The sequence below is a fragment of the Astatotilapia calliptera genome, chromosome 10 (assembly GCF_964374335.1).
Source record: "Astatotilapia calliptera chromosome 10, fAstCal68.1, whole genome shotgun sequence".
Classification (NCBI taxonomy): domain Eukaryota; kingdom Metazoa; phylum Chordata; class Actinopteri; order Cichliformes; family Cichlidae; genus Astatotilapia; species Astatotilapia calliptera.
Window position 1 is genome coordinate 34,380,729 of NC_137431.1, and position 18,748 is coordinate 34,399,476.

General features: G+C 46.1%; 3 protein-coding genes, 1 long non-coding RNA gene and 1 other non-coding gene across 6 annotated transcripts in view; 2 read left to right on the plus strand and 3 right to left on the minus strand.

The window, feature by feature from the left end:
- The first annotated feature begins 7,158 nt into the window (after positions 1-7,158).
- LOC113031063 (dynein regulatory complex subunit 2) lies at positions 7,159-13,206 on the plus strand. The gene is given in 11 exon segments (XM_080307638.1): positions 7,159-7,412; positions 9,849-10,037; positions 10,197-10,364; positions 10,449-10,618; positions 10,752-10,902; positions 10,977-11,186; positions 11,189-11,230; positions 11,404-11,622; positions 11,696-11,815; positions 11,979-12,798; positions 12,951-13,206. Coding segments are annotated over 9 exon segments (1,476 nt in total). The 5' UTR covers positions 7,159-7,412; positions 9,849-9,908; the 3' UTR covers positions 12,246-12,798; positions 12,951-13,206.
- LOC145431605 (uncharacterized) lies at positions 7,904-12,687 on the minus strand. The gene is made up of 2 exons (XR_013911950.1): positions 12,550-12,687; positions 7,904-8,423 (listed from the first exon to the last, which is right to left on the minus strand). It is a non-coding gene; the product is annotated as an uncharacterized LOC145431605 (long non-coding RNA).
- Positions 13,207-13,625: 419 nt separating the features above from the next.
- trnaa-agc (transfer RNA alanine (anticodon AGC)) lies at positions 13,626-13,698 on the minus strand. The gene has a single exon. It is a non-coding gene; the product is annotated as a tRNA-Ala (tRNA).
- A 1,422-nt stretch (positions 13,699-15,120) lies between these two features.
- LOC113031058 (heat shock protein beta-11-like) lies at positions 15,121-16,334 on the plus strand. Its single transcript, XM_026182930.2, has one exon. The coding sequence runs from the start codon at positions 15,121-15,123 to the stop codon at positions 15,769-15,771; it is 651 nt and encodes a 216-aa protein (XP_026038715.1). The 3' UTR covers positions 15,772-16,334.
- fam53c (family with sequence similarity 53 member C) overlaps positions 16,282-18,748 on the minus strand; it is a 13,113-nt gene continuing 10,646 nt past the window's right edge. For both annotated transcript variants that reach the window (XM_026182898.2, XM_026182897.2), the window contains exon 4: positions 16,282-18,748. This exon is cut by the window's right edge and continues 1,712 nt beyond it. The gene's annotated coding sequence lies outside the window, so the exon portion shown is untranslated.

The window sequence follows — 18,748 nt, forward strand, 5'->3', positions numbered from 1 at the left end:
CCAGTTTGTTTAGCAGATTCTGTTTAGCAGCTTTAATACAGGGAGGACACAACTTCCAGACTGTGAGTAAAATCAGGTTTTCCTCTTTGTCAGGTTCACAGTTTCTGCCTGTCACTGCTCCCTGTCTGTTAGCTTACCTGCTTCTTCCTCACCTCGTACTTTCTCCTCACGTTCCCTCTTTGGACTGACAATCATACACAAATAGATTCAATTAGATGAAAAATTACATTAATATGAAAAAATACTATTAAGATCACTAATAAAAAGTCCTCTCAGTGTACTTTCAACCAAAAGGCAAATAACCAAACCACACGAACATCTAATAAAAGATAAACATTGAAACACTGATCCAACATTATTCCTGATTGATGGATCATTTGATTTTACACTTTTACCTGACGTGGCTCCTTTTTTGAAAAAACTTCCTCATATCCATTATGAACCTGGCTGTCTGTACACACACACACACACACACACACACACACACACACACACACACACACACACACACACACACACACACACACACACACACACACACACACACACACACCAGGTCAGTTAGCATCCATTTCTAACAGGACAGTGGTAACAACAGCAGCTACGGACAATTATAAGTCTTAGATTTTAAACAGGCTGTAAACATTTCAATGGGAGCAACAGGACGGTCAGATGTGGCTGATTTTACAGAGCAGGACGGATTGTAGGGCAGCAAACATCGTCAGGAAACACGTTTTCAACACTGCAGGTTACCTGGTGTAATGTTTTTCCTACCAACTATATAAAGAGTAACTGAAGGTTAAATGCAGCCAACATGTCCTGTTTTAAGCCAGACACTTCCACCTCTGCTCCGCTGCGTCTCAGCCACCATCGCTCTGGCAGACAGAGCGCTAGAGCCAGAGCAGGGGGGAGCTGGAACAAACCACTTTGGGAGGCGGGGGGGTATCTATACTTTTGTTGTTAAAATGTTACGTCTCAAACAAGTAAAGTACTGTATGCTTTTTATATTTTTAGTAGTGTGTCACACAAACAGCAAATATTGTCAAAAAAAGTAAGAAATCTGTGGGGGTGCTTTGATTCACTTTGGGGCTGAAGCACCTCCAAAATGGGCTACAGTCGCCCCCGTCCTCAACACAACCACGACCAAGGAGACGGTCGTGGCTTTCAGGAAAAAAGTAACATTAAACCACTTTACATCAGTGACGATGGTGACGGACATGCAAGAGGACACGTCGTGGGGGTGAACACAGCAGAGACTTTATTTCCTGATGTCCTCCTTCTATTTTTCCTCAAACCTTTATTTAAACATCAGTACAATACAAAATGGATTTAAACAGTACCACAATAATGGTGTTGTACTTACAAAATGCATGTATGCATAGATAAACAAGTACAAGAACAGTATTCAGAAACATCAATATAAATATGTTAGGGGGAAACTGATCAAGCCAAAGAACAAAGTGACTGAAAGATCTTGATTTTTTCACAAACACCAATCGTTTTATAGCTTTGGGTTCGTGGAGTTCTTAACTGAGTTAGGATACTCTACAAGTTCAAAGGAGAATACATAAAAAGAGGGAGGTCTTCCTAAACATGTGGACTTGTGAATATGAAATTTAGCCATTAAAAGTAACAAGTTAACCAAAAATCTGTTATCAAAGTTGGATTGTTTTTGGTTTTTGTGCAGAATAAACAAAACATATTTCCAAAACAGTACAAATCCTTTAAATACATTTTCTGAGATAAAAACACAAACTCTGCCAGAAATCTTGCACAAGGTTACAAAACCAAAAAGATGTGCAGTAGATTCCTTGGTTTTACAAACGCTGCAGCTTGTATCAATGTCTAATCTGAATTTGCTTTGAAGATCATCTTTAGAAGAATAAATTCTGTGTATTCATTTATAAGAAATATCTTTCATTTTGTTGGTAATTAAAAACTGATTAGGGAGTCTCCAAACTTCGTTCCACATGATACCATCAGAAAAAAATGACACATGGTAGCGTGGTTATGGTACTCTGAAATAAAGCTCTGATCGATTTATTGTTGTCTTTAGGTTGCTTAGAAAAGCAAATCTTGCCAACAAAAGTTTGTATGTTTGTGTGGGAGTGAAGTGATATTAGGTTGATTCTTAAACAGCATACAAACCCCTGATGGTATCAGGCCAAATACTTTTGTATAATCATGACGACTTATAGCTAAACTGAAATGTAAACAAAATTCTTCACAGGAGCAAAGCTGGTTGACTAAAACAATGTTATTCCCAAACCAACTATCTAAGAAGAGAGATCTATATAACTGTGTGGACTAAAGTTATGCTTGTAAACAAGAGTCCGTGCTAAAAAAGCTCGACGATGAACAGCAGAGATTTTTAAAGGGATTTTATCAAAATTACAAGTAAGGAAAAATTCACCTAACTTCAAATTTCAAATTTTATTTGTCACGTACACAGTCATACACAGTACGATATGTAGTGAAATGCTTGGACAACTGCTCGTGACCTAAAGAAAACAAAAAAGGAAAAGGCTATGAATAAGATAGGAAATAAATATGAAAAATTAAAAAGGGTAAATTTAACTAGGAAGGAATAAAATATAAATTAAGGTTAAAAATGAAATAACTGTACAACACAAATTAGAATGAAGGGTAAATTTAACTGGGAAGAATAAGATAAAATATATAAATTAAAGTTGAAAATAAAATAACTGTACAACAAAATACACAATATAGAACTATATAAGAATGTATGAAGAAATATAAATAAATATATACACAATAACAGCAGCTGTACAAGTATTAACCGGAAATGAAGAATATAGTGACCAGTGTTGTGCAAAACCAAAGTCCAGAAAGTCCAGTGTGTGTGTAAGAACCATATGTGTGGGTCAGTACTGTGTGGTGGTGTGATTGCATGAACTTAACTTAGCATGAACACAGGTATAGTTTTCCAAATGGAAGATAATTCGATTCTTTAACCAATTTATTTTGAATGTGTTATTTAAAGTGTTTAAATTAACACATTAAGTGTTGACAGAGTTCATAAGAACTGTTTTTAATGCCGTGTCCTATTTTTCCAGATAAAGTTGAAAAGTAACTTATCAACCTCGTTTATGAGTTTTTTATCAAGGTGCAACCTTCTGCTTCAGTTATTCATACTCTGCCTTTTAACGACAGATCTCTAAAGAGCCACTGATTGAATCTGTGTTTGAGTTTCTCTAGAATAGGAAATGTTGACCTGATGTCCTTCTACAGAGCTGAGACTGGTCAGGGCATCGTCAGCTGATCTTTACTCTGGATGGACGGCAGCGCGGTGTGAGGAGGACTCGTCACGGCGCTGCTGCTGTCAGGCACAGAGACTGGCCCATCAAGACTCACTCTCATGTCATCAGTCCATAAAACCTTAGAAAAACCAGTCTTGAGATGTTTCTTGGCCCAGTCTTGACGTTTCAGCTTGTGTGTCTTGTTCAGTGGTGGTCGTCTTTCAGCCTTTTTTACCTTGGCCATGTCTCTGAGTCAAATCAAATCAAATCACTTTTATTGTCACATCACATGTGCAGGTACATTGGTACAGCACATGTGAGTGAAATTCTTGTGTGCGAGCTTCACAAGCAACAGAGTTGTGCAAAATACAATAATGTAAACAAGCAAAATACAAGAATGGCTACATCTGAAACTAATAAATATATGTACAATATATAATAGTATATGCATTTCTGGATGTGTATACTAAATATTTTCCTACGTGTGTGTGTGTGTGTGTGTGTGTGTGTGTGTACACATATTTTACAAATTAAATAGAGTCAACAATAAATAAAATATATAAAATATACAGAGTTGAATATGTGCAAAACAAGTGGCATTACTGTACAGTATGGAGTGCATAATGTTGAAGTTCCAGTAGTGAAGCTGAGGTGTCTATGACGTGTTCAGCAGTCTGATGGCCTGATGGAAGAAGCTGTCTCTCAGTCTGCTGGTACGGGACCGGATGCTGCAGAACCTCCTTCCTGATGGAAGCAGTCTGAACAGTTTATGGCTGGGGTGATTGGAGTCCTTGATGATCCTCCCCGCTTTCCTCAGGCAGCGCTTCCTGTAGATGTCTTGGAGGGAGGGAAGCTCACCTCCAATTATCCGTTCAGAGCACCGCACTACTCGCTGGAGAGCTTTGCAGTTGTAGGCGGTGCTGTTGCCATACCAGGTGGTGATGCATCCAGTGAGGATGCTCTCAATGGCACAGTGATAGAAGGTCCTGAGGATGCGGGGGCTCATGCCGAATCTTTTCAGTCTCCTGAGAAAGAAGAGGCGCTGCTGCGCCGCCTTCACTGTTTTGTTTGTGTGTACTGACCACGTAAGATCCTCAGCCAGATGTACTCCAAGGAACCGGAAGCTGCTCACTCTCTCCACAGCAGCGCCGTTGATGGTGATGGGGGTGTGTACTTCTCTGCACCTCCGGAAGTCCACTATCAACTCCTTTGTCTTTGCGACGTTGAGGGTGAGATGGTTGTCTTGACACCAGTGGGTCAGGGCGCTGACCTCCTCCCTGTAAGCCGTCTCATCACCGTTGGTGATAAGACCCACCACTGTAGTGTCGTCCGCAAACTTCACAATGATGTTGGAGTTGTTAGTGGCTGTGCAGTCGTAGGTGTAGAGTGAGTACAGGAGAGGGCTCAGTACACACCCCTGTGGAGCACCAGTGTTCAGTGTGACGGGGGATGAGGTGATGCTGCCCAGTCTGACCACCTGGCGTCTGTCAGACAGGAAGCTAAGGATCCAGCTGCAGAGGGAGCTGCTCAGTCCTAGATCCTGCAGTTTCCTGTCCAGCTTCGAGGGAACGATGGTATTGAATGCTGAGCTGTAATCTACAAACAGCATTCTCACATACGTGTCTCTCTTCTCCAGGTGTGACAGGGCAGTGTGTAGTGTCAGGGCTATGGCATCATCAGTGGACCTGTTGTGGCGGTATGCGAACTGTAGAGGGTCCAGTGAGTCGGGTAGTGCAGAGCAGATGAAGTCCCTGACCAGCTTCTCGAAGCATTTGCTTACGATGGGGGTCAGGGCTACAGGTCGCCAGTCGTTCAATGAGGAGATGGTGGAGGATTTGGGTACAGGGACGATGGTGGCCATTTTGAAGCAGGCTGGGACTACAGACAGAGAGAGGGAAAGGTTGAAGATGTGTGTGAACACTCCAGCCAGCTGAGCCGCGCATGACCTGAGGACGCGGCCGGGAATCCCGTCCGGACCAGTAGCTTTGCGTGCGTTCACCTTCCTGAAGCACCTCCGCACATCCTCCTCAGACACAGTGTGCGCACTGACGTCATCCGCGGTGCGCACACTGTCCGGTCTCATGGTGTTCGCTGTGTCGAATCTAGCGTAGAATACGTTCCTCACACAGAGAGGCCGTGGTCTGCGGTGTGCTGGTTTTCCCTCTAAAGTCTGTGATCGTGTTTAGTCCCTGCCACATACTCCGAGGGTTGTCAAACTGTTGCTCCACCCTGTCCCTGTACTCACGTTTGGCTGCTTTGATCGTCTTCCGGAGTTGGTAATGTGCGTGTTTGTAGTCCGATGTGTTCGCGGAGGCAAAGGCGGTGCTCCGTGCCGCGCGAACATCTCCGTTAATCCAGGGTTTTGATTTGGGAAGGAGTATTGCACACCTTGTGCTTTTGGGCACTCCAGTGATGTTGCAGCTCTGAAATATGGCCAAACTGGTGGCAAGTGGCATCTTGGCAGCTGCACGCTTGACTTTTCTCAGTTCATGGGCAGTTATTTTGGCCTTGGTTTTTCCACACGCTTCTTGCGACCCTGTTGACTATTTTGAATGAAACGCTTGATTGTTCGATGATCACGCTTCAGAAGCTTTGCAATTTTGAGACTGCTGCATCCCTCTGCAAGATATCTCACTATTTTTGACTTTTCTGAGCCTGTCAAGTCCTTCTTTTGACCCATTTTGCCAAAGGAAAGGACGTTGCCTAATAATTATGCACACCTGATATAGGGTGTTGATGTCATTAGACCACACCCCTTCTCATTACAGAGATGCACATCACCTAATATGCTTAATTGGTAGTAGGCTTTCGAGCCTATACAGCTTGGAGTAAGACAACATGCATGAAGAGGATGATGTGGACAAAATACTCATTTGCCTAATAATTCTGCACTCCCTGTACACTAAGTTTATTGTTAATTAATAATAAACTGCAGACGATTCCATTCTGAGCTGAAGAAGCTTCTGATTGGTTCGTAGAGTCCATGTGAGTAAACTGGTGGCACAGCTGTGGATGCATATAAGGCAAAACACAGAGCCTGTTTCTGTGACATGGGAACATCAGGAGATGTCAACCAAAACAGCAGGAACAGAACTGTGGAGCTGCATAAGTGTGGCTCAGTTTGAATACAATTTGGTGCCATTTACAAGAAATACAGACAGTTTCTCTCTTTACTCTTAAAGTTAACAAATATGTTTTTATATTTATCTAAAAAATAAACATTTAGTCTGATTTGATGTTACAATTAAAAAAGTGTTTTTATCTGAAGAGTAAATATCTGGTTTCAACTGTAGATTTGATGATTGTCAGAACAGAGATGAACAAGAGCAGGTGAGACACACCTGTTAGTCACATGGTTGTTTGCCAAAACTCATCAGAACATGTATCCAGTACCGAGTGTAACTTTTTAGATGCCACTTGTTACTTTACATACTTTGTTACATTCTACATTTATTAAGTTTTGCAGCTTGTTTGCACAACAAGGCTAAATAATTATATAAACTTTTCTCAGTCTAAATATTGTACTTTGGTATTATTAAAAAACAAGTGTAGTGCAGGTCTATGATGGTTTTTAGTGCTACTATCATCTAGTTCTGATTCTGGTTCTGTCTTGGTTAAGTCCTCAGTAGTCCTGATTTTGAACTGTTGTAGTCCTGTTTTAATGCCGGATCAGTTCTGGGTCTGGTTGAATCGGGGTTTAGTCCTCGTGTCTTGATACAGCCCGACTTTGTTCTGCCTTGCTGCTTAATTAAAAAACTAGTTTAAGGTGTCCTGCACATGTGATATATATTTTTCCCTCTATGAAGTCATTCTTTTTTGAACAAAACTCAAAACAGAGCCAATTAATCTTTCAGTCATTTCTAACCCCCCCCCCAAAAAAAAAATCCCACATGCATACTATCCTTTAGGGCTAAGCCCCGGGTGTTTCAAATGTCTGGCTCCGCCTCTGGTTCAGACGTCGGCTCAGACTCGGGTGTTTCAGCTGTTTCCGGTCGTTTGGTTTTAGAACAACTTAAATTTAAATTCTTCTTCTGTTGAAATATCTGCAAACAGCTGACGGCTGTCACGTGACCCCGGCTGACGCCGTTGCTATGGTGACGGATAGCAAACGCGGAGGTCACAGTCGCGGGTCTGCAGCGGCTCTCCTGAACGGTAAGACCGGAAGTGTCTGACCTTCACCTGCGCCCACGTTAACGGGAAACCGGGGCGACGTCACTGCGCGCGGTGCAGATCAAAGAGCCGCTCGGCTGGCTTTGAGTTAAATATAATTACATTTGGAAACGAGGGTCCACGAGCTGTCATCAGACACGCGCTGCTGCTGTTGCCTAGCAACGGCGCCAACTGCCGGAGACGCTCAGGACAGAAACTTACTGCAGAAGCCTGAGTGTGGCAAGCAGGTGTGGGCGGGGTCACCTGTGAGGGTTTACCTGAGACAGGAGGACCCGTCGATGGCCTCCAGGGGCAGCCAGTCGTGTTGTGGGCGGTGTTAATGACTGAGCTGGGCCTCAGTCACATATACGATCATTCTGATCATCCATCAGTATTTTTATGTCTATGAAAGCGAAGCTGACACTGTGAGACTTCATCGAGGCGTGAGCGTCACAGCAGAGGCCTTTGAGTCAAAGTAACAGGATCAAACAGAGTTTCCTGTCCTGGCTGTTTATAGCAAATAACCTTAAAATATTCTGCAGTAGAACAAAAACTGAAGAGCTGGAAGGAAAGCAGCAAAAGTCAAAGTGAATTCATGACGATGTTTATGTGAAGTGTCGTTTGGATCTTCTGCTGCTGCTGGTTCGGTCAGTTTTGGTCTGAGAGACAAACCTGCAGCTCAGACTCCAGCGCAAAAAAAGACGTAAACACGAAGCGCGGACGCATCACAATCTGCGGCTGTCGGCTGACGTGCGCTTTGTGTTTACGTCTTTGTGCAGAATCTGCTCTGGTTTGCTGAAATTTTGTGAGCTTTAACCTGAGATTCTGGAAAATCGTTAATCCAAACCCAGCACTGAGTACAAACAGCAGGCAGGAGGAGCACGCTCTCCACCGAGGAGGGGAGAAGGTCAGCAGCAGCTCCTGGTCCAGGTTCTTCTTCCTCAGGACACGGAGGAGGTGCAGCTGCTGCTGGCCTTCTTTACCAGGGCGATGGTGGTGTGGCTGCACAGAAACCTGAAGGTGGAGTAAAAGTAAAGTAAAATTTTATTTATATAGCACCTTTCAAGATAAGATCACAAAGTGCTTCACAGAAGCAGAAATGGACACACGACCTCAAACAAACGAAATCAACCAAAAGCAAGTTTAAACAGATACGTTTCTAACTGCTTTTTAAAAGAGACGAGTCCACAGATCAAAGGGAGCCACTGACGCTCTGTCACCTTCTGTTTTTAGCCTTGTGTGCTGGACAGCCAGCAAGCTGGTCGCATGCTGGGGCGATGAAGAAGCTCACCGATGTAAGCTGGAGCTACACCGTGCAGGGCCCTGTAGTCATGATTAGGGAAGGAGATGAACCTGTCAACGAGTTTTTCTCCACAAACGCTCCGCTTTACGACAGACACGCTTTAAACAGCGAATGCTGTCGTTTGTCCAGGGAGAGGCTTTTCACACAGGGCTATGTAGCTTTAACGGGGCCAATATGATCTCAAATAGAAAGACAACAATTATTAAAAACATTTGTTAATAAATCAACATCGTTAGAAGCAGGCAGAACAAATGAAAAACATCAGAAACGTTAGCAGCCGTAGAGGAATTTAAGGTGCGCGAGCTAAAAACATGACGAACAGGAGAAGGAGGCCAATAAATAGACAGGTTAAAAATGATACGAGGATGGTCCGACATAAAACGAGGTCCAGAGAGTGTCCTTTGGTGTGAGTGGGGCCGGACACATGCTGTGGGAAATGAAGAGTCCATGATGCTAAGAAAACCTCTGGCAGGTCAGCGTCATCATCATGTTGCATGTTAAAACCCCCAATTATTAACGACGTGGACAGCTTCAAGATGGGAGATAAAAAGTCACTGAACTCCTGTAAAGATGGACTGTGGCACTGAGGAGAGTGAACACAAGGAAAGCGGCGGGGCCAGACGGCATCACCGGCCGTCTGCTGCGCTGCTGTGCTGACCAGCTAGCAGGTGTGTTCACTTACATCTTCAACGAGTCCCTGGAGAAGTCTGTGGTCCCCACATGCTTCAAAAGATCCACCATCATCCTGTGCCCAAGAACAGCAAACCCTCATCCCTGAACGATTACCGGCCAGTTGCACTGACCTCGGTAGTAATGAAGGTGTTTGAGAGGCTGCTGAAGAACATCATCTCCTCTTCTTCCTACCCCCCCCCCCCCATTTTTGCACATGTCGAGGAGCGTGTCAGGCTACATTTCACTGTGTGTTATACTTGTATAACTATGCATGTGACAAATAAAGAACCTTGAACCTTCTGACTGAAACACCACACGTGCAGCAGCCGGCGTGCTAACAGGACAGAGGCTACTTCCATCTTTTATATACAGGCTGGTTTGGGGTCAGGTGGTAACTCTGAAAGGAGGAGCTTATACCCGATGAGCTCATGTTTGCAGGTCTTATTTCTCACAAATACCCGTAGGAGCTAACATCCTTCTCCACCTGCTGTCCTCTCAGCGTGACGAGGAGACGAGGAGGCATCATGTCAAAGAAGATGAAGAAGAGTGTGGGGAAGTCTGACGAGGAGAGACAGGTGCACCTGCAGCAGCGCGCTCAGGCTGAGGAGGAGCTGAAGAAGAAGAAGGAGGAGACGCTCGGCCTGTTCCTGAAGGTGACACAGAGGGAACACCTGGATCACTGTAGGGGGCGTGGCCTCTTTGACTTTCTGCTGCTGGCTCTTGTTGAACGCCTCACACTGTGTGTGTGTGTGTGTGTGTGTGTGTGTGTGTGTGTGTGTGTGTGTGTGCGTGCGTTTATGTGTGCGTTGTAGGACAAGCTGCAGAAGGAGCAGAGGAACACTGCTGTGAACCTGCTGAAGCTCCACGACGGCTGGAGGGCAATCCTCCGCCAGACCAGGGATGCCGAGCTGCGCCATGACATCATCGTGCTCCAGCAGACGTTTGAGAGGACGCTGGACGACCTGGACAGCATCGTCCAGGTGCTCCGCCCCTCGCCTGTGCTCACCCCGCCTCCCACACTCGTCTTACCCCGCTGACCAGACTCCTGCCCGTTTGTGTTGCAGAAGCTGGTGGGCGACGTGCAGGAGACGGAGCGCCAGGAGGCGCACATGCAGCGCTTCCACCTGCACCACATGGAGGCGCTGTGGGCGCTGCAGGCCGCACGGCTGCAGGGTCTGCAGCAGCAGTGGGAGCGTGCCCTGGAGGACGTCAGCGCCAGCGTCAGCTCTCAGAGGTGAGTCGTATGCTCCGCTCGCTCACCTGCCGTCAGCGCCTCCTCCAAGCCTGTGAGCTAAAGTCAGTCACATGATCCGGTGGCCTGAAGCCGGTGGAGCTGTGTTGACCTCTGACCCTGTGTGGCGTTTCAGGCAGCAGATGTTGGAGCAGTCTCAGCAGCAGGAGATCCAGCTGCAGGAGCTGACCCTGACGGCGGAGTTGCACAACACGGACGCCATGAATGACATCAGGATGCTGCTCGAGGACACGCTGGCGATGTACACGTGCTCTCTGGAGGAGCAGGTATGGCGCCGGCCCGTGGTCTCCCTCTACCTCTCAGGCCCGTCCGGCTGCGCTGACCCCCTCTCTGTGCACAGGTGGCTGCTCTGGAGGGCAGGGAGGAGGTGAGTGACGCCACCCAGACGAGCTTAGAGCACCTGCAGAAAAGTATCGTCAAGGTAACGCAGCTCGAGAAGCAGCTCGCAGACAAACAGAAGAAGATCAGCGAAGACTTGAAGACCACCAAGAAGCTGGAGGTCAGTGCGCTCACAACACCTCCACCTGTCTCTGAGCTGAGCTCATACGTACAGGTGTGTCACAGGTGTGTCACATCCACAGTCAGCTGACCCGGGTGAGCCAAACACAGTCCTGGAAACGAATTATCAGTCGTTCAGGCCACGCCCCCTAATAAATACCTTAAGTCCTAATATGATGCCTGCAGCTGTTTGAAGGAGGAGTTTGTGTGTAAACTGTAAACGTGTTCGTTTTAACACGCACTCACTGTGCTCGCTCACTTCCTGTCAGGACGCCGTCCGCAGGCTGAGGGAGAAGATGATCTCCAACAAGGCAGAAAACAGCTCGCTGGAAGAGGACCTGACCGCCACCATACATGAGCTCAACTGCAGGTCTCACGCACTCCAGGACCACCTGACCCAGTCGCACACGGCGGCGAGGAAGAGGCTCACCGAGCTCACCGTCCAGGGTGACGCCGCCGCCAAGAACCTGCAGGCCGTCGTCACCAAGGTGAAGCCCGCCTCACCTGTCTGCATCACCTGTCGGAACTGCTTCTCACCCTCCGTGTGCTCCGCTGTTTCAGGGCGAGAGGGTTCTACGGGCCGCGGACATCTGCCACCGGCTGGAGACGCAACACGACACGTTACTGACATCATCATCATCACAACGCACAGACGAGTGCCAACAGGACACGCCAGCAAAGGTAGGCTCCGCCTTCCCCAACCTGTATTCTTTTAGTTTAACTTTAGCGAGCTCCCAGGTGGGTGTGCAGCTTCTAAAACAAGCACAGTGCCAGGAAGCTCCTCCCCCACAGGTACAATATGGCCTGCAGACAGTTGTCAGCTCACCTGTCCATCGGTCTGCAGGACGTCTGTAGGTTCCCGGAACTGCAGCAGCTGCGGCGGAGCTGCAGCAGTGCTGTGCTGCAGCGTGAAGCTCTGAGGAAGCACAGCAAGGACCTGAGGCGTGAGAACGAACAGCTGCAGCTTTTGCTGCGTCAGCATGACCACCACGCCCACTTGCCCCCGCTCCACGTGGCCCGAGCTCCGACCACCACCAGCACCACACCTGCTGCGAGGGGTAGGAGCCACGTCACGGTCATCGAAGCTGCCCACGCCTTCTTGAAGCAGTGACTAATTAAAATGTGTTCGCCATGACGACCAGTAGGACGACTCCTGATGTGCTTTGAGCTTTCTTGCTAAAGGGGCGTGTCCATATAGGAGGGACCGGCCTGCAGTATACTTGAGTACTTTTAGTCGAGTATTGTGTGAAAGTCTTTGTATGTTCTCCAGTTTCCAAGTGTTTGCTGCTCTGATTGAACATTAGCTCGCTCTACAGACAAGCTTTGTTTTGGGTGAGGAACAGAAATCTGTGCAAAGCCTTTTTGTACACTCCCACCACCAGGGGGCAGAGTTTCACCAGGAAGTAGCCGCTCACCTGTTAGCATCCAGGTACCAGCTTGGATAAACAGGAAGTATAAACAGCATGATATAACTTCCGTAAACTTTTCCTGACGAGGTTTTGGTCTCAGCTGCTGTCTTTGGGGGTCTTCGGGTCGTGGCTGCTGGTCGGCCCCACAGGTGTGGCTCTGAATAACACCCAGCAGGTAGCGCCACATACAGCGAATTAAACACACAGAAAAGAAGAGAGAAAAACATGACCGTGAGGAAAAACAACTTTAAAAAGGTGAGCTTAGCAAAGGTGACTCACTGACCTGAATACCTGAAGTGACCCTCACCTGGTTACCGCTGCTAACGCTCATCAGGGCCTGGCAGGTGAGGGAAACGTGATCTGCAGATCTTTTCATGGTTTGTGGTGTCGGGTTTATTTCTCATCAGATGTTCTGACTGTGATGGAGGGTGGAGAAGTCACAAGAACTGTTTCTGCTGTGAGCCAAGCTGTTCACCAGCTAATGTTTGCAGGTGAACAGCGCCCCCCAGTGGACAGCACAAAGAAGTGTTTGAGGCCAGCAAACCAAATCCTCTTCCTGCATTTAGACTTGTTTTTAATGAAAGTGTGTGACTGAGGAATACATGAAATCTTCTTATTTGCTGTGTTTATTTAACATCTGAATAAATGTACAAGAAAACCGAAGGAGCCAGCGGGGGGATTTATTTATTAACTGCTTATTTTCAGTATTTATTACTGCATCGTCCATTATATATTCTTTTATTTTCATATTCAAATAATACTTTATTTGCTTTTTTGGGTACTTTTCCATATTTTTTAAATTTAGCTTTATTTTATTTTACAAGTTGTTATATTTAATTACCCATAATTTTATTTACAGAGTGCTGAGTCACAGCAACAGCGGTGCTTCAGACTGTGAGCCCACAGTTACAATTATCCACGCAGTGAGCTAATTACCTCATGTCTTATGTACCCCACCAGAGTGTTTTTAATGTAAAATGTACCTGAGCTTAAACACAACCAAACCGAAATCCACGCGCGGGTCAGAGTCCAAAGGGCGGCACAGATCCACAGGGACTAAAACACGGAGGAGTAAGAAAACGTGGAGGATGCGGGCATCGATCCCGCTACCTCTCGCATGCTAAGCGAGCGCTCTACCATTTGAGCTAATCCCCCGCTCACGGCGAGCATACGGGAAACGTCCTATTCAAAGAGCTCAACGCCACGTGTCAGCTGAAGCGCTGACACGTGATTAGGTTCATGTCGACGTGTGATTGGCCGGGAAACAGCAGGGTGGGAGGAGCGGAAAAAATGCAGGCAAAAATAGAAATGATGGCGGTGACAGCTCAGTGCGATCTGCTCACAGGATAAAGGCGGAGGCTGACGTCACTCAGCAGCGTTTTAAACTGTGAGACGGTTTAAAAACATCCATTTAACAGAAATACGAACAGAGGCGGCTGAAACTCAGCAGCTGTTATTAACGCAGTACAGCGTCATTAAACGTTAGAGCGGGCGCTTCCCAGGTGAGCCCCAAACAGCTGGATGTAAGTTGCACTAATGCCAGCAGAGCCGAGCTGAAGAACAAAGAGCGTGACCGCTGCCCGTCTCCATGCTGGCCCCGAGTCCAGCTTCTCGGCACCCTTACTACAGTTTTACCAACACAGTGTGTCCTTGTGTTATGGGGACATACATGTGTTCACAAAGCAGCAAAGTGGGGACCCAGGTATGGTTACAGACAGATCAGGGTTACACACCATACGTCTCCAGACCTGGTGGAAACTCGACTTCCTGTGTGTGTGTGTGATCTATCTGTGTCAGGTTTAAACTTTCTGAGGACATTTGACCCTGTGACGCTGCATCGACCGTTACTCAGTTCAAGCTTGATCATTTTTGCTTATGACATACAGCTCTGTGTACTTTACCTCATACCGTTTCTTGTCAAGTGAGGACCTTCTTCTCATAAAATACCAGCTTTAGTCTCATGTCAGGACTAACCCATAAAATTGGGTCCTTGTATTCACACGGGGACTGTTTTTGCCTCTATAAAAGCAGACGATTACACACAGAAACTTCAGTCTGATGTTGGGACTGTTTCACGCGGCTTTTCTCATGTTTGGACGCTTTTCCTGGGCGAGTTTGTTTTTGTACAAAGACTTATCACCATATCTAATTTTAGGTCCTCTTTATGTTTTTCATTAGAAATAATGAAAATGATTATTCCCATATTATTTCCCATGAAAATAAGCCTTTATTCAAATGTCCTGTTTTTGTGGGGAGTCATGATTAATCCCCACAAAGACAGACATACAGGCGTGTGTGTGTGTGTGTGTGTGTGTGTGTGTGTTCAGCTGCCACATGCCAACACATCTCAGCTTTGTTCTATTTCTGCTGCAGGACTCAGTCATGGTCTTTATACAGCAGGTGAACGCACACACACACACACACAGGAATGTAGCTGGAACTTTCCATGGGTGGGTGCATGTGGGCGGTGGTCAGCGTATAAAAACAGCAGGGAGGACGGCCATCAGGCAGACAGACTTGAGACTGAAGCAGCTCGTCACAAACCAGCACCACCACCTCCACCTCCAGGATAACAGGATGTTGTGCCCCAGTGTCATCCAGATGTCCCCCGCCACCATGACGCCTTTCCTGGACCTGCACTGGCCCGTCCGCAGCCTGTGGCCCGAGACCCGGCCGCTTTTCTACCACATCGAGCGGGAGATGATCCGTCACATGCAGGAGATGAAGCAGAGCATCGAGTTCATGGAGCGGCTGCACCAGAAGATCTTTGAGGAGATCGATCAGACATCCTCCTGCACGGGGGTCTTCAAGCCCATCGCCTTCCAGGAGCTGGGGAGGGACGGCACCACCTTTGCCCTCAGCCTGGACACGAAGGAGTTCTCCCCGGAGGAGCTGTCGGTGAAGCAGGTGGGCCGCAAGCTGAGGGTGAGTGGCAGAACGGAGAAGAAGCAGGAGGACGGGAAGGGCTGCTACACCTACAAGTGCCAGGAGTTCAGGCAGGAGTTCGACCTGCCGGACGGCGTCGACCCCGAGGCCGTCACCTGCTCGCTGTTGGGAGGCCAGCTGCAGATTCAGGCGCCGCGGGAGAACCCCGCCAACGACGGGAAGGAGAGGATCGTCCCCATCAGCTTCACCTCAGCCCCGGCCGTCACCGCCTCCGCCTCCAGCGCTGGAGCAGAGGGGAGCGGCACCTCCACCTCAGAGAGCACCCCCACAGAGAAAAACTGAAGCCTCCCAGCAGTCTTTGGTCTGTAGTTTTACGGGGACGTTTTTCACTGTTTGTAATAAACTGTCAAGTTTAGCTTTCAGCGATGACTCATCACCTACACGTGAACAGCGAAGCGCCTCCGTCTCCCTGGTGCAGCTTTATCTGCCAGACGGAGGTGACATGGAGCTGATCCCCCCACCCCCGCACTAATACTTTATTAAACGGTCCTTAGATATTCGCACCTTGCCCAGATACTGGTTTCATCACCGTTCTCTGCACTGGTAGTTCTTTTAAACTGGTTTCTCTGGCACACGTTTTCTGTGTCAGGGCTGAACACACACCCGTCTGAGCTCCAAACATCTGGCTGCTGATTGAGTTGAAGTTAAAGAACCTTCAACATTTTCCTGACATTTGCTGTTAACCCACTTTTAATAAGAACTGAACCTGCATGTGCTTCCTGGACCGTCCATGAACTGGCGGCGTGCTCCTTTAACCTGCGACTGTGAGCAAATAAAGACACGAGACACCAGTTTTTCCCCTTTCTTTGTAAAATAATTCTCAATAAACTTAATTTATTCACAAACTGCTTTTCAAATTGCCATGTCGTCATTTTTTTGAAATCACATACAATAAAAAACATTTTCTAAAAGACAAGAGATGTCCGAGACTCTCGCTAACTCTGTACACGGCTCCTCCTCCTCGTCACGGAGCTTTTCTCACTTATTTTTTTTCAAACACGATGCGTTCATGACGACAGTCTCGCCGTGCTCAGACATCAGATTAGAAATATTAAGAAAAACAGCAGAAAATGAACAGAAGGACTAAAAATGTAACAGCTACAGTACACGTTTCCTTTTGTTCTCTGTTAGTTTCGTCTTTTTTTCTTTTTAATGTTTACAGAATAATAGAGTATGTTTACTTAAGGCTTATGCTGAGTGTTATGGACCAATCAACAGAAACGAACCAAACCAGGAGGCGGGCGGGAAGGGTGTGTGTGTGGGTGTGCTTTCCTATGTGTGTAATGGGGACACTGTGTTTAATTGTGTTACAGGGACACAGTATGAATTTAGGGTTTTTCCTTTCACAAGTTTGGGAAAATTAACCTGTAGCCTTGTTTTTTTCTTACCTTCAGCACTGATCAGGACTTTCTAAGTGACACCTATCACAACTTTAATTTAAACATGTAGCACCCTGGCGTACCTCTGCCAATTTATTCTCGTGTCACGGGCGTTTTTCATGATCGTTAGGTGATTTAATCATCTTCAATGAATATACCCTAACATCTTTAATGAATAAACACAATTTCTTAATGCAAATTCAAGTTCATAATGATTGTTTAAATCAGTGACTCCCAAAATGCAGACTGGAGCCCCCTGGTGGCCTATGAAGATATTGTAGGCAGGCCACATCATTAATTGAAATTCAGTTTGAAAATCACAAGTGTGTACAGTAACATATTCATATAAACAATAATAATAAAAGGCTCTTTGTGATATTAGTCATTACTTTCGCCTAAATTTACAGCTCTTGTATTAAAGTTTGTGTCCCAGTGCCACACCTTAGCCATAAACTGTGATATGCCTGAGTAGCATTAACAATGTACAGCCAACAGTGTGTGCTATTTAAGTTTTTAAGTGCTATTTCAAGGTAATACATCACTCATGTCACTTTATTAGGATGAGGATTTAACCTTTAGAGGCCCATGTGAGTTTGTGGTTTTGCAGTGGGCCTCAGCACTCTGGACTTTGGGAGTCGTTGGTTTAAAGAATTCAGTGAAACCCATCCAACATTTTCTAAGATTCTTGTGCTTCTATATTTTTATGCCAAGGTAACATGCTAAAGGCATAAACATGAAGCATCAGAGGAAAACGACTGTATTTCTGAATATGTTGAAAATTTGAAATACTGGCTTCATCAGTGCTAACACAGAATCACCAGCAGATATTACATGTGACACGAAAATGTACAAACTGTCACAAAAAGTGAAGCTTTGCATTTCATCATCGATGAGTTTGAAACCCACAAAAAACTATTTGTTAATGAGATTGCAGCGCTGCCCCCTAAAGGCAGATCGCAGTAACTACACAAGCTAAAGTATTGCTAAAGTTTGAGCCAAACTAAACCTTAGTCTTACACTCTAACAAAATAAATAAATATTACACAGTGTTTTGAAATAAATACAACATCTGCATTACTCCCTCAGTTTACTTCATTAAATTTACCCACATGACTTTATCAGATACTCCTCTGGCTACTGCTGCTCTGCTAAGCTTGGCTAGTTAGCGCTTAGCATTAACAGTTTGTTGTTTATGGTGGAGTGCAGCTGTTTAACTGAGATCTTGGAGCAAAACGATGTTTTTTCAAAATAATGGAAACGGTAAAGAGCGGACACACTAGCTTTAACTTGTTTTCTCCCCCAGCGTCACGTACGTGTAACACATAACAAAGTCAAGTCTCATATAGTTACTGCGTTGAGCTTTTGTGGGGCACATGACACAAAAACGTGACACATACAAAACTGTAAAGAATGACGTGGACGCTCAGAGGACTGTTTTTGTTGTGTTTTTGAGGGTTTCAAGTTAGAATGAGAGCAAAGTCACTTTTTCAGCCAGCGTTTCCATGTTCACAGCGCACGATGTTTCTGAGCATCCAGACTGAATCCAGACTCACAGAAATGTGTAATTGCTGTAACACAGAAAACTCTCGCTGACCTATAACACTGCACCTGTAACCAAACCAACCGTGTGCGACTGGTACACCAACAGCTACACCTGCTGGGACAAACCTTCATAAAGTCCAGCAGTCACACAGAAGGAAAAGAGGCAACGTGTACTCCAAATATCAGAGACGTACTTTACTTTGTCCTGACAACTTCCTCAAAAAACTGGAGCTCGGGCTTCTTGGATGGTCTGTTAGTACAATTACCCACACAGCATGTCAGCACCTGTCGGTCAAAGAGGCCCCTGATAATACTAATGATTTACACAGGTGAGCTGG

Bases quoted from the DNA above. Each gene is read 5' to 3' on its own strand.
- LOC113031058 (XM_026182930.2), top strand. From the start codon at position 15,121: ATGTTGTGCCCCAGTGTCATCCAGATGTCCCCCGCCACCATGACGCCT.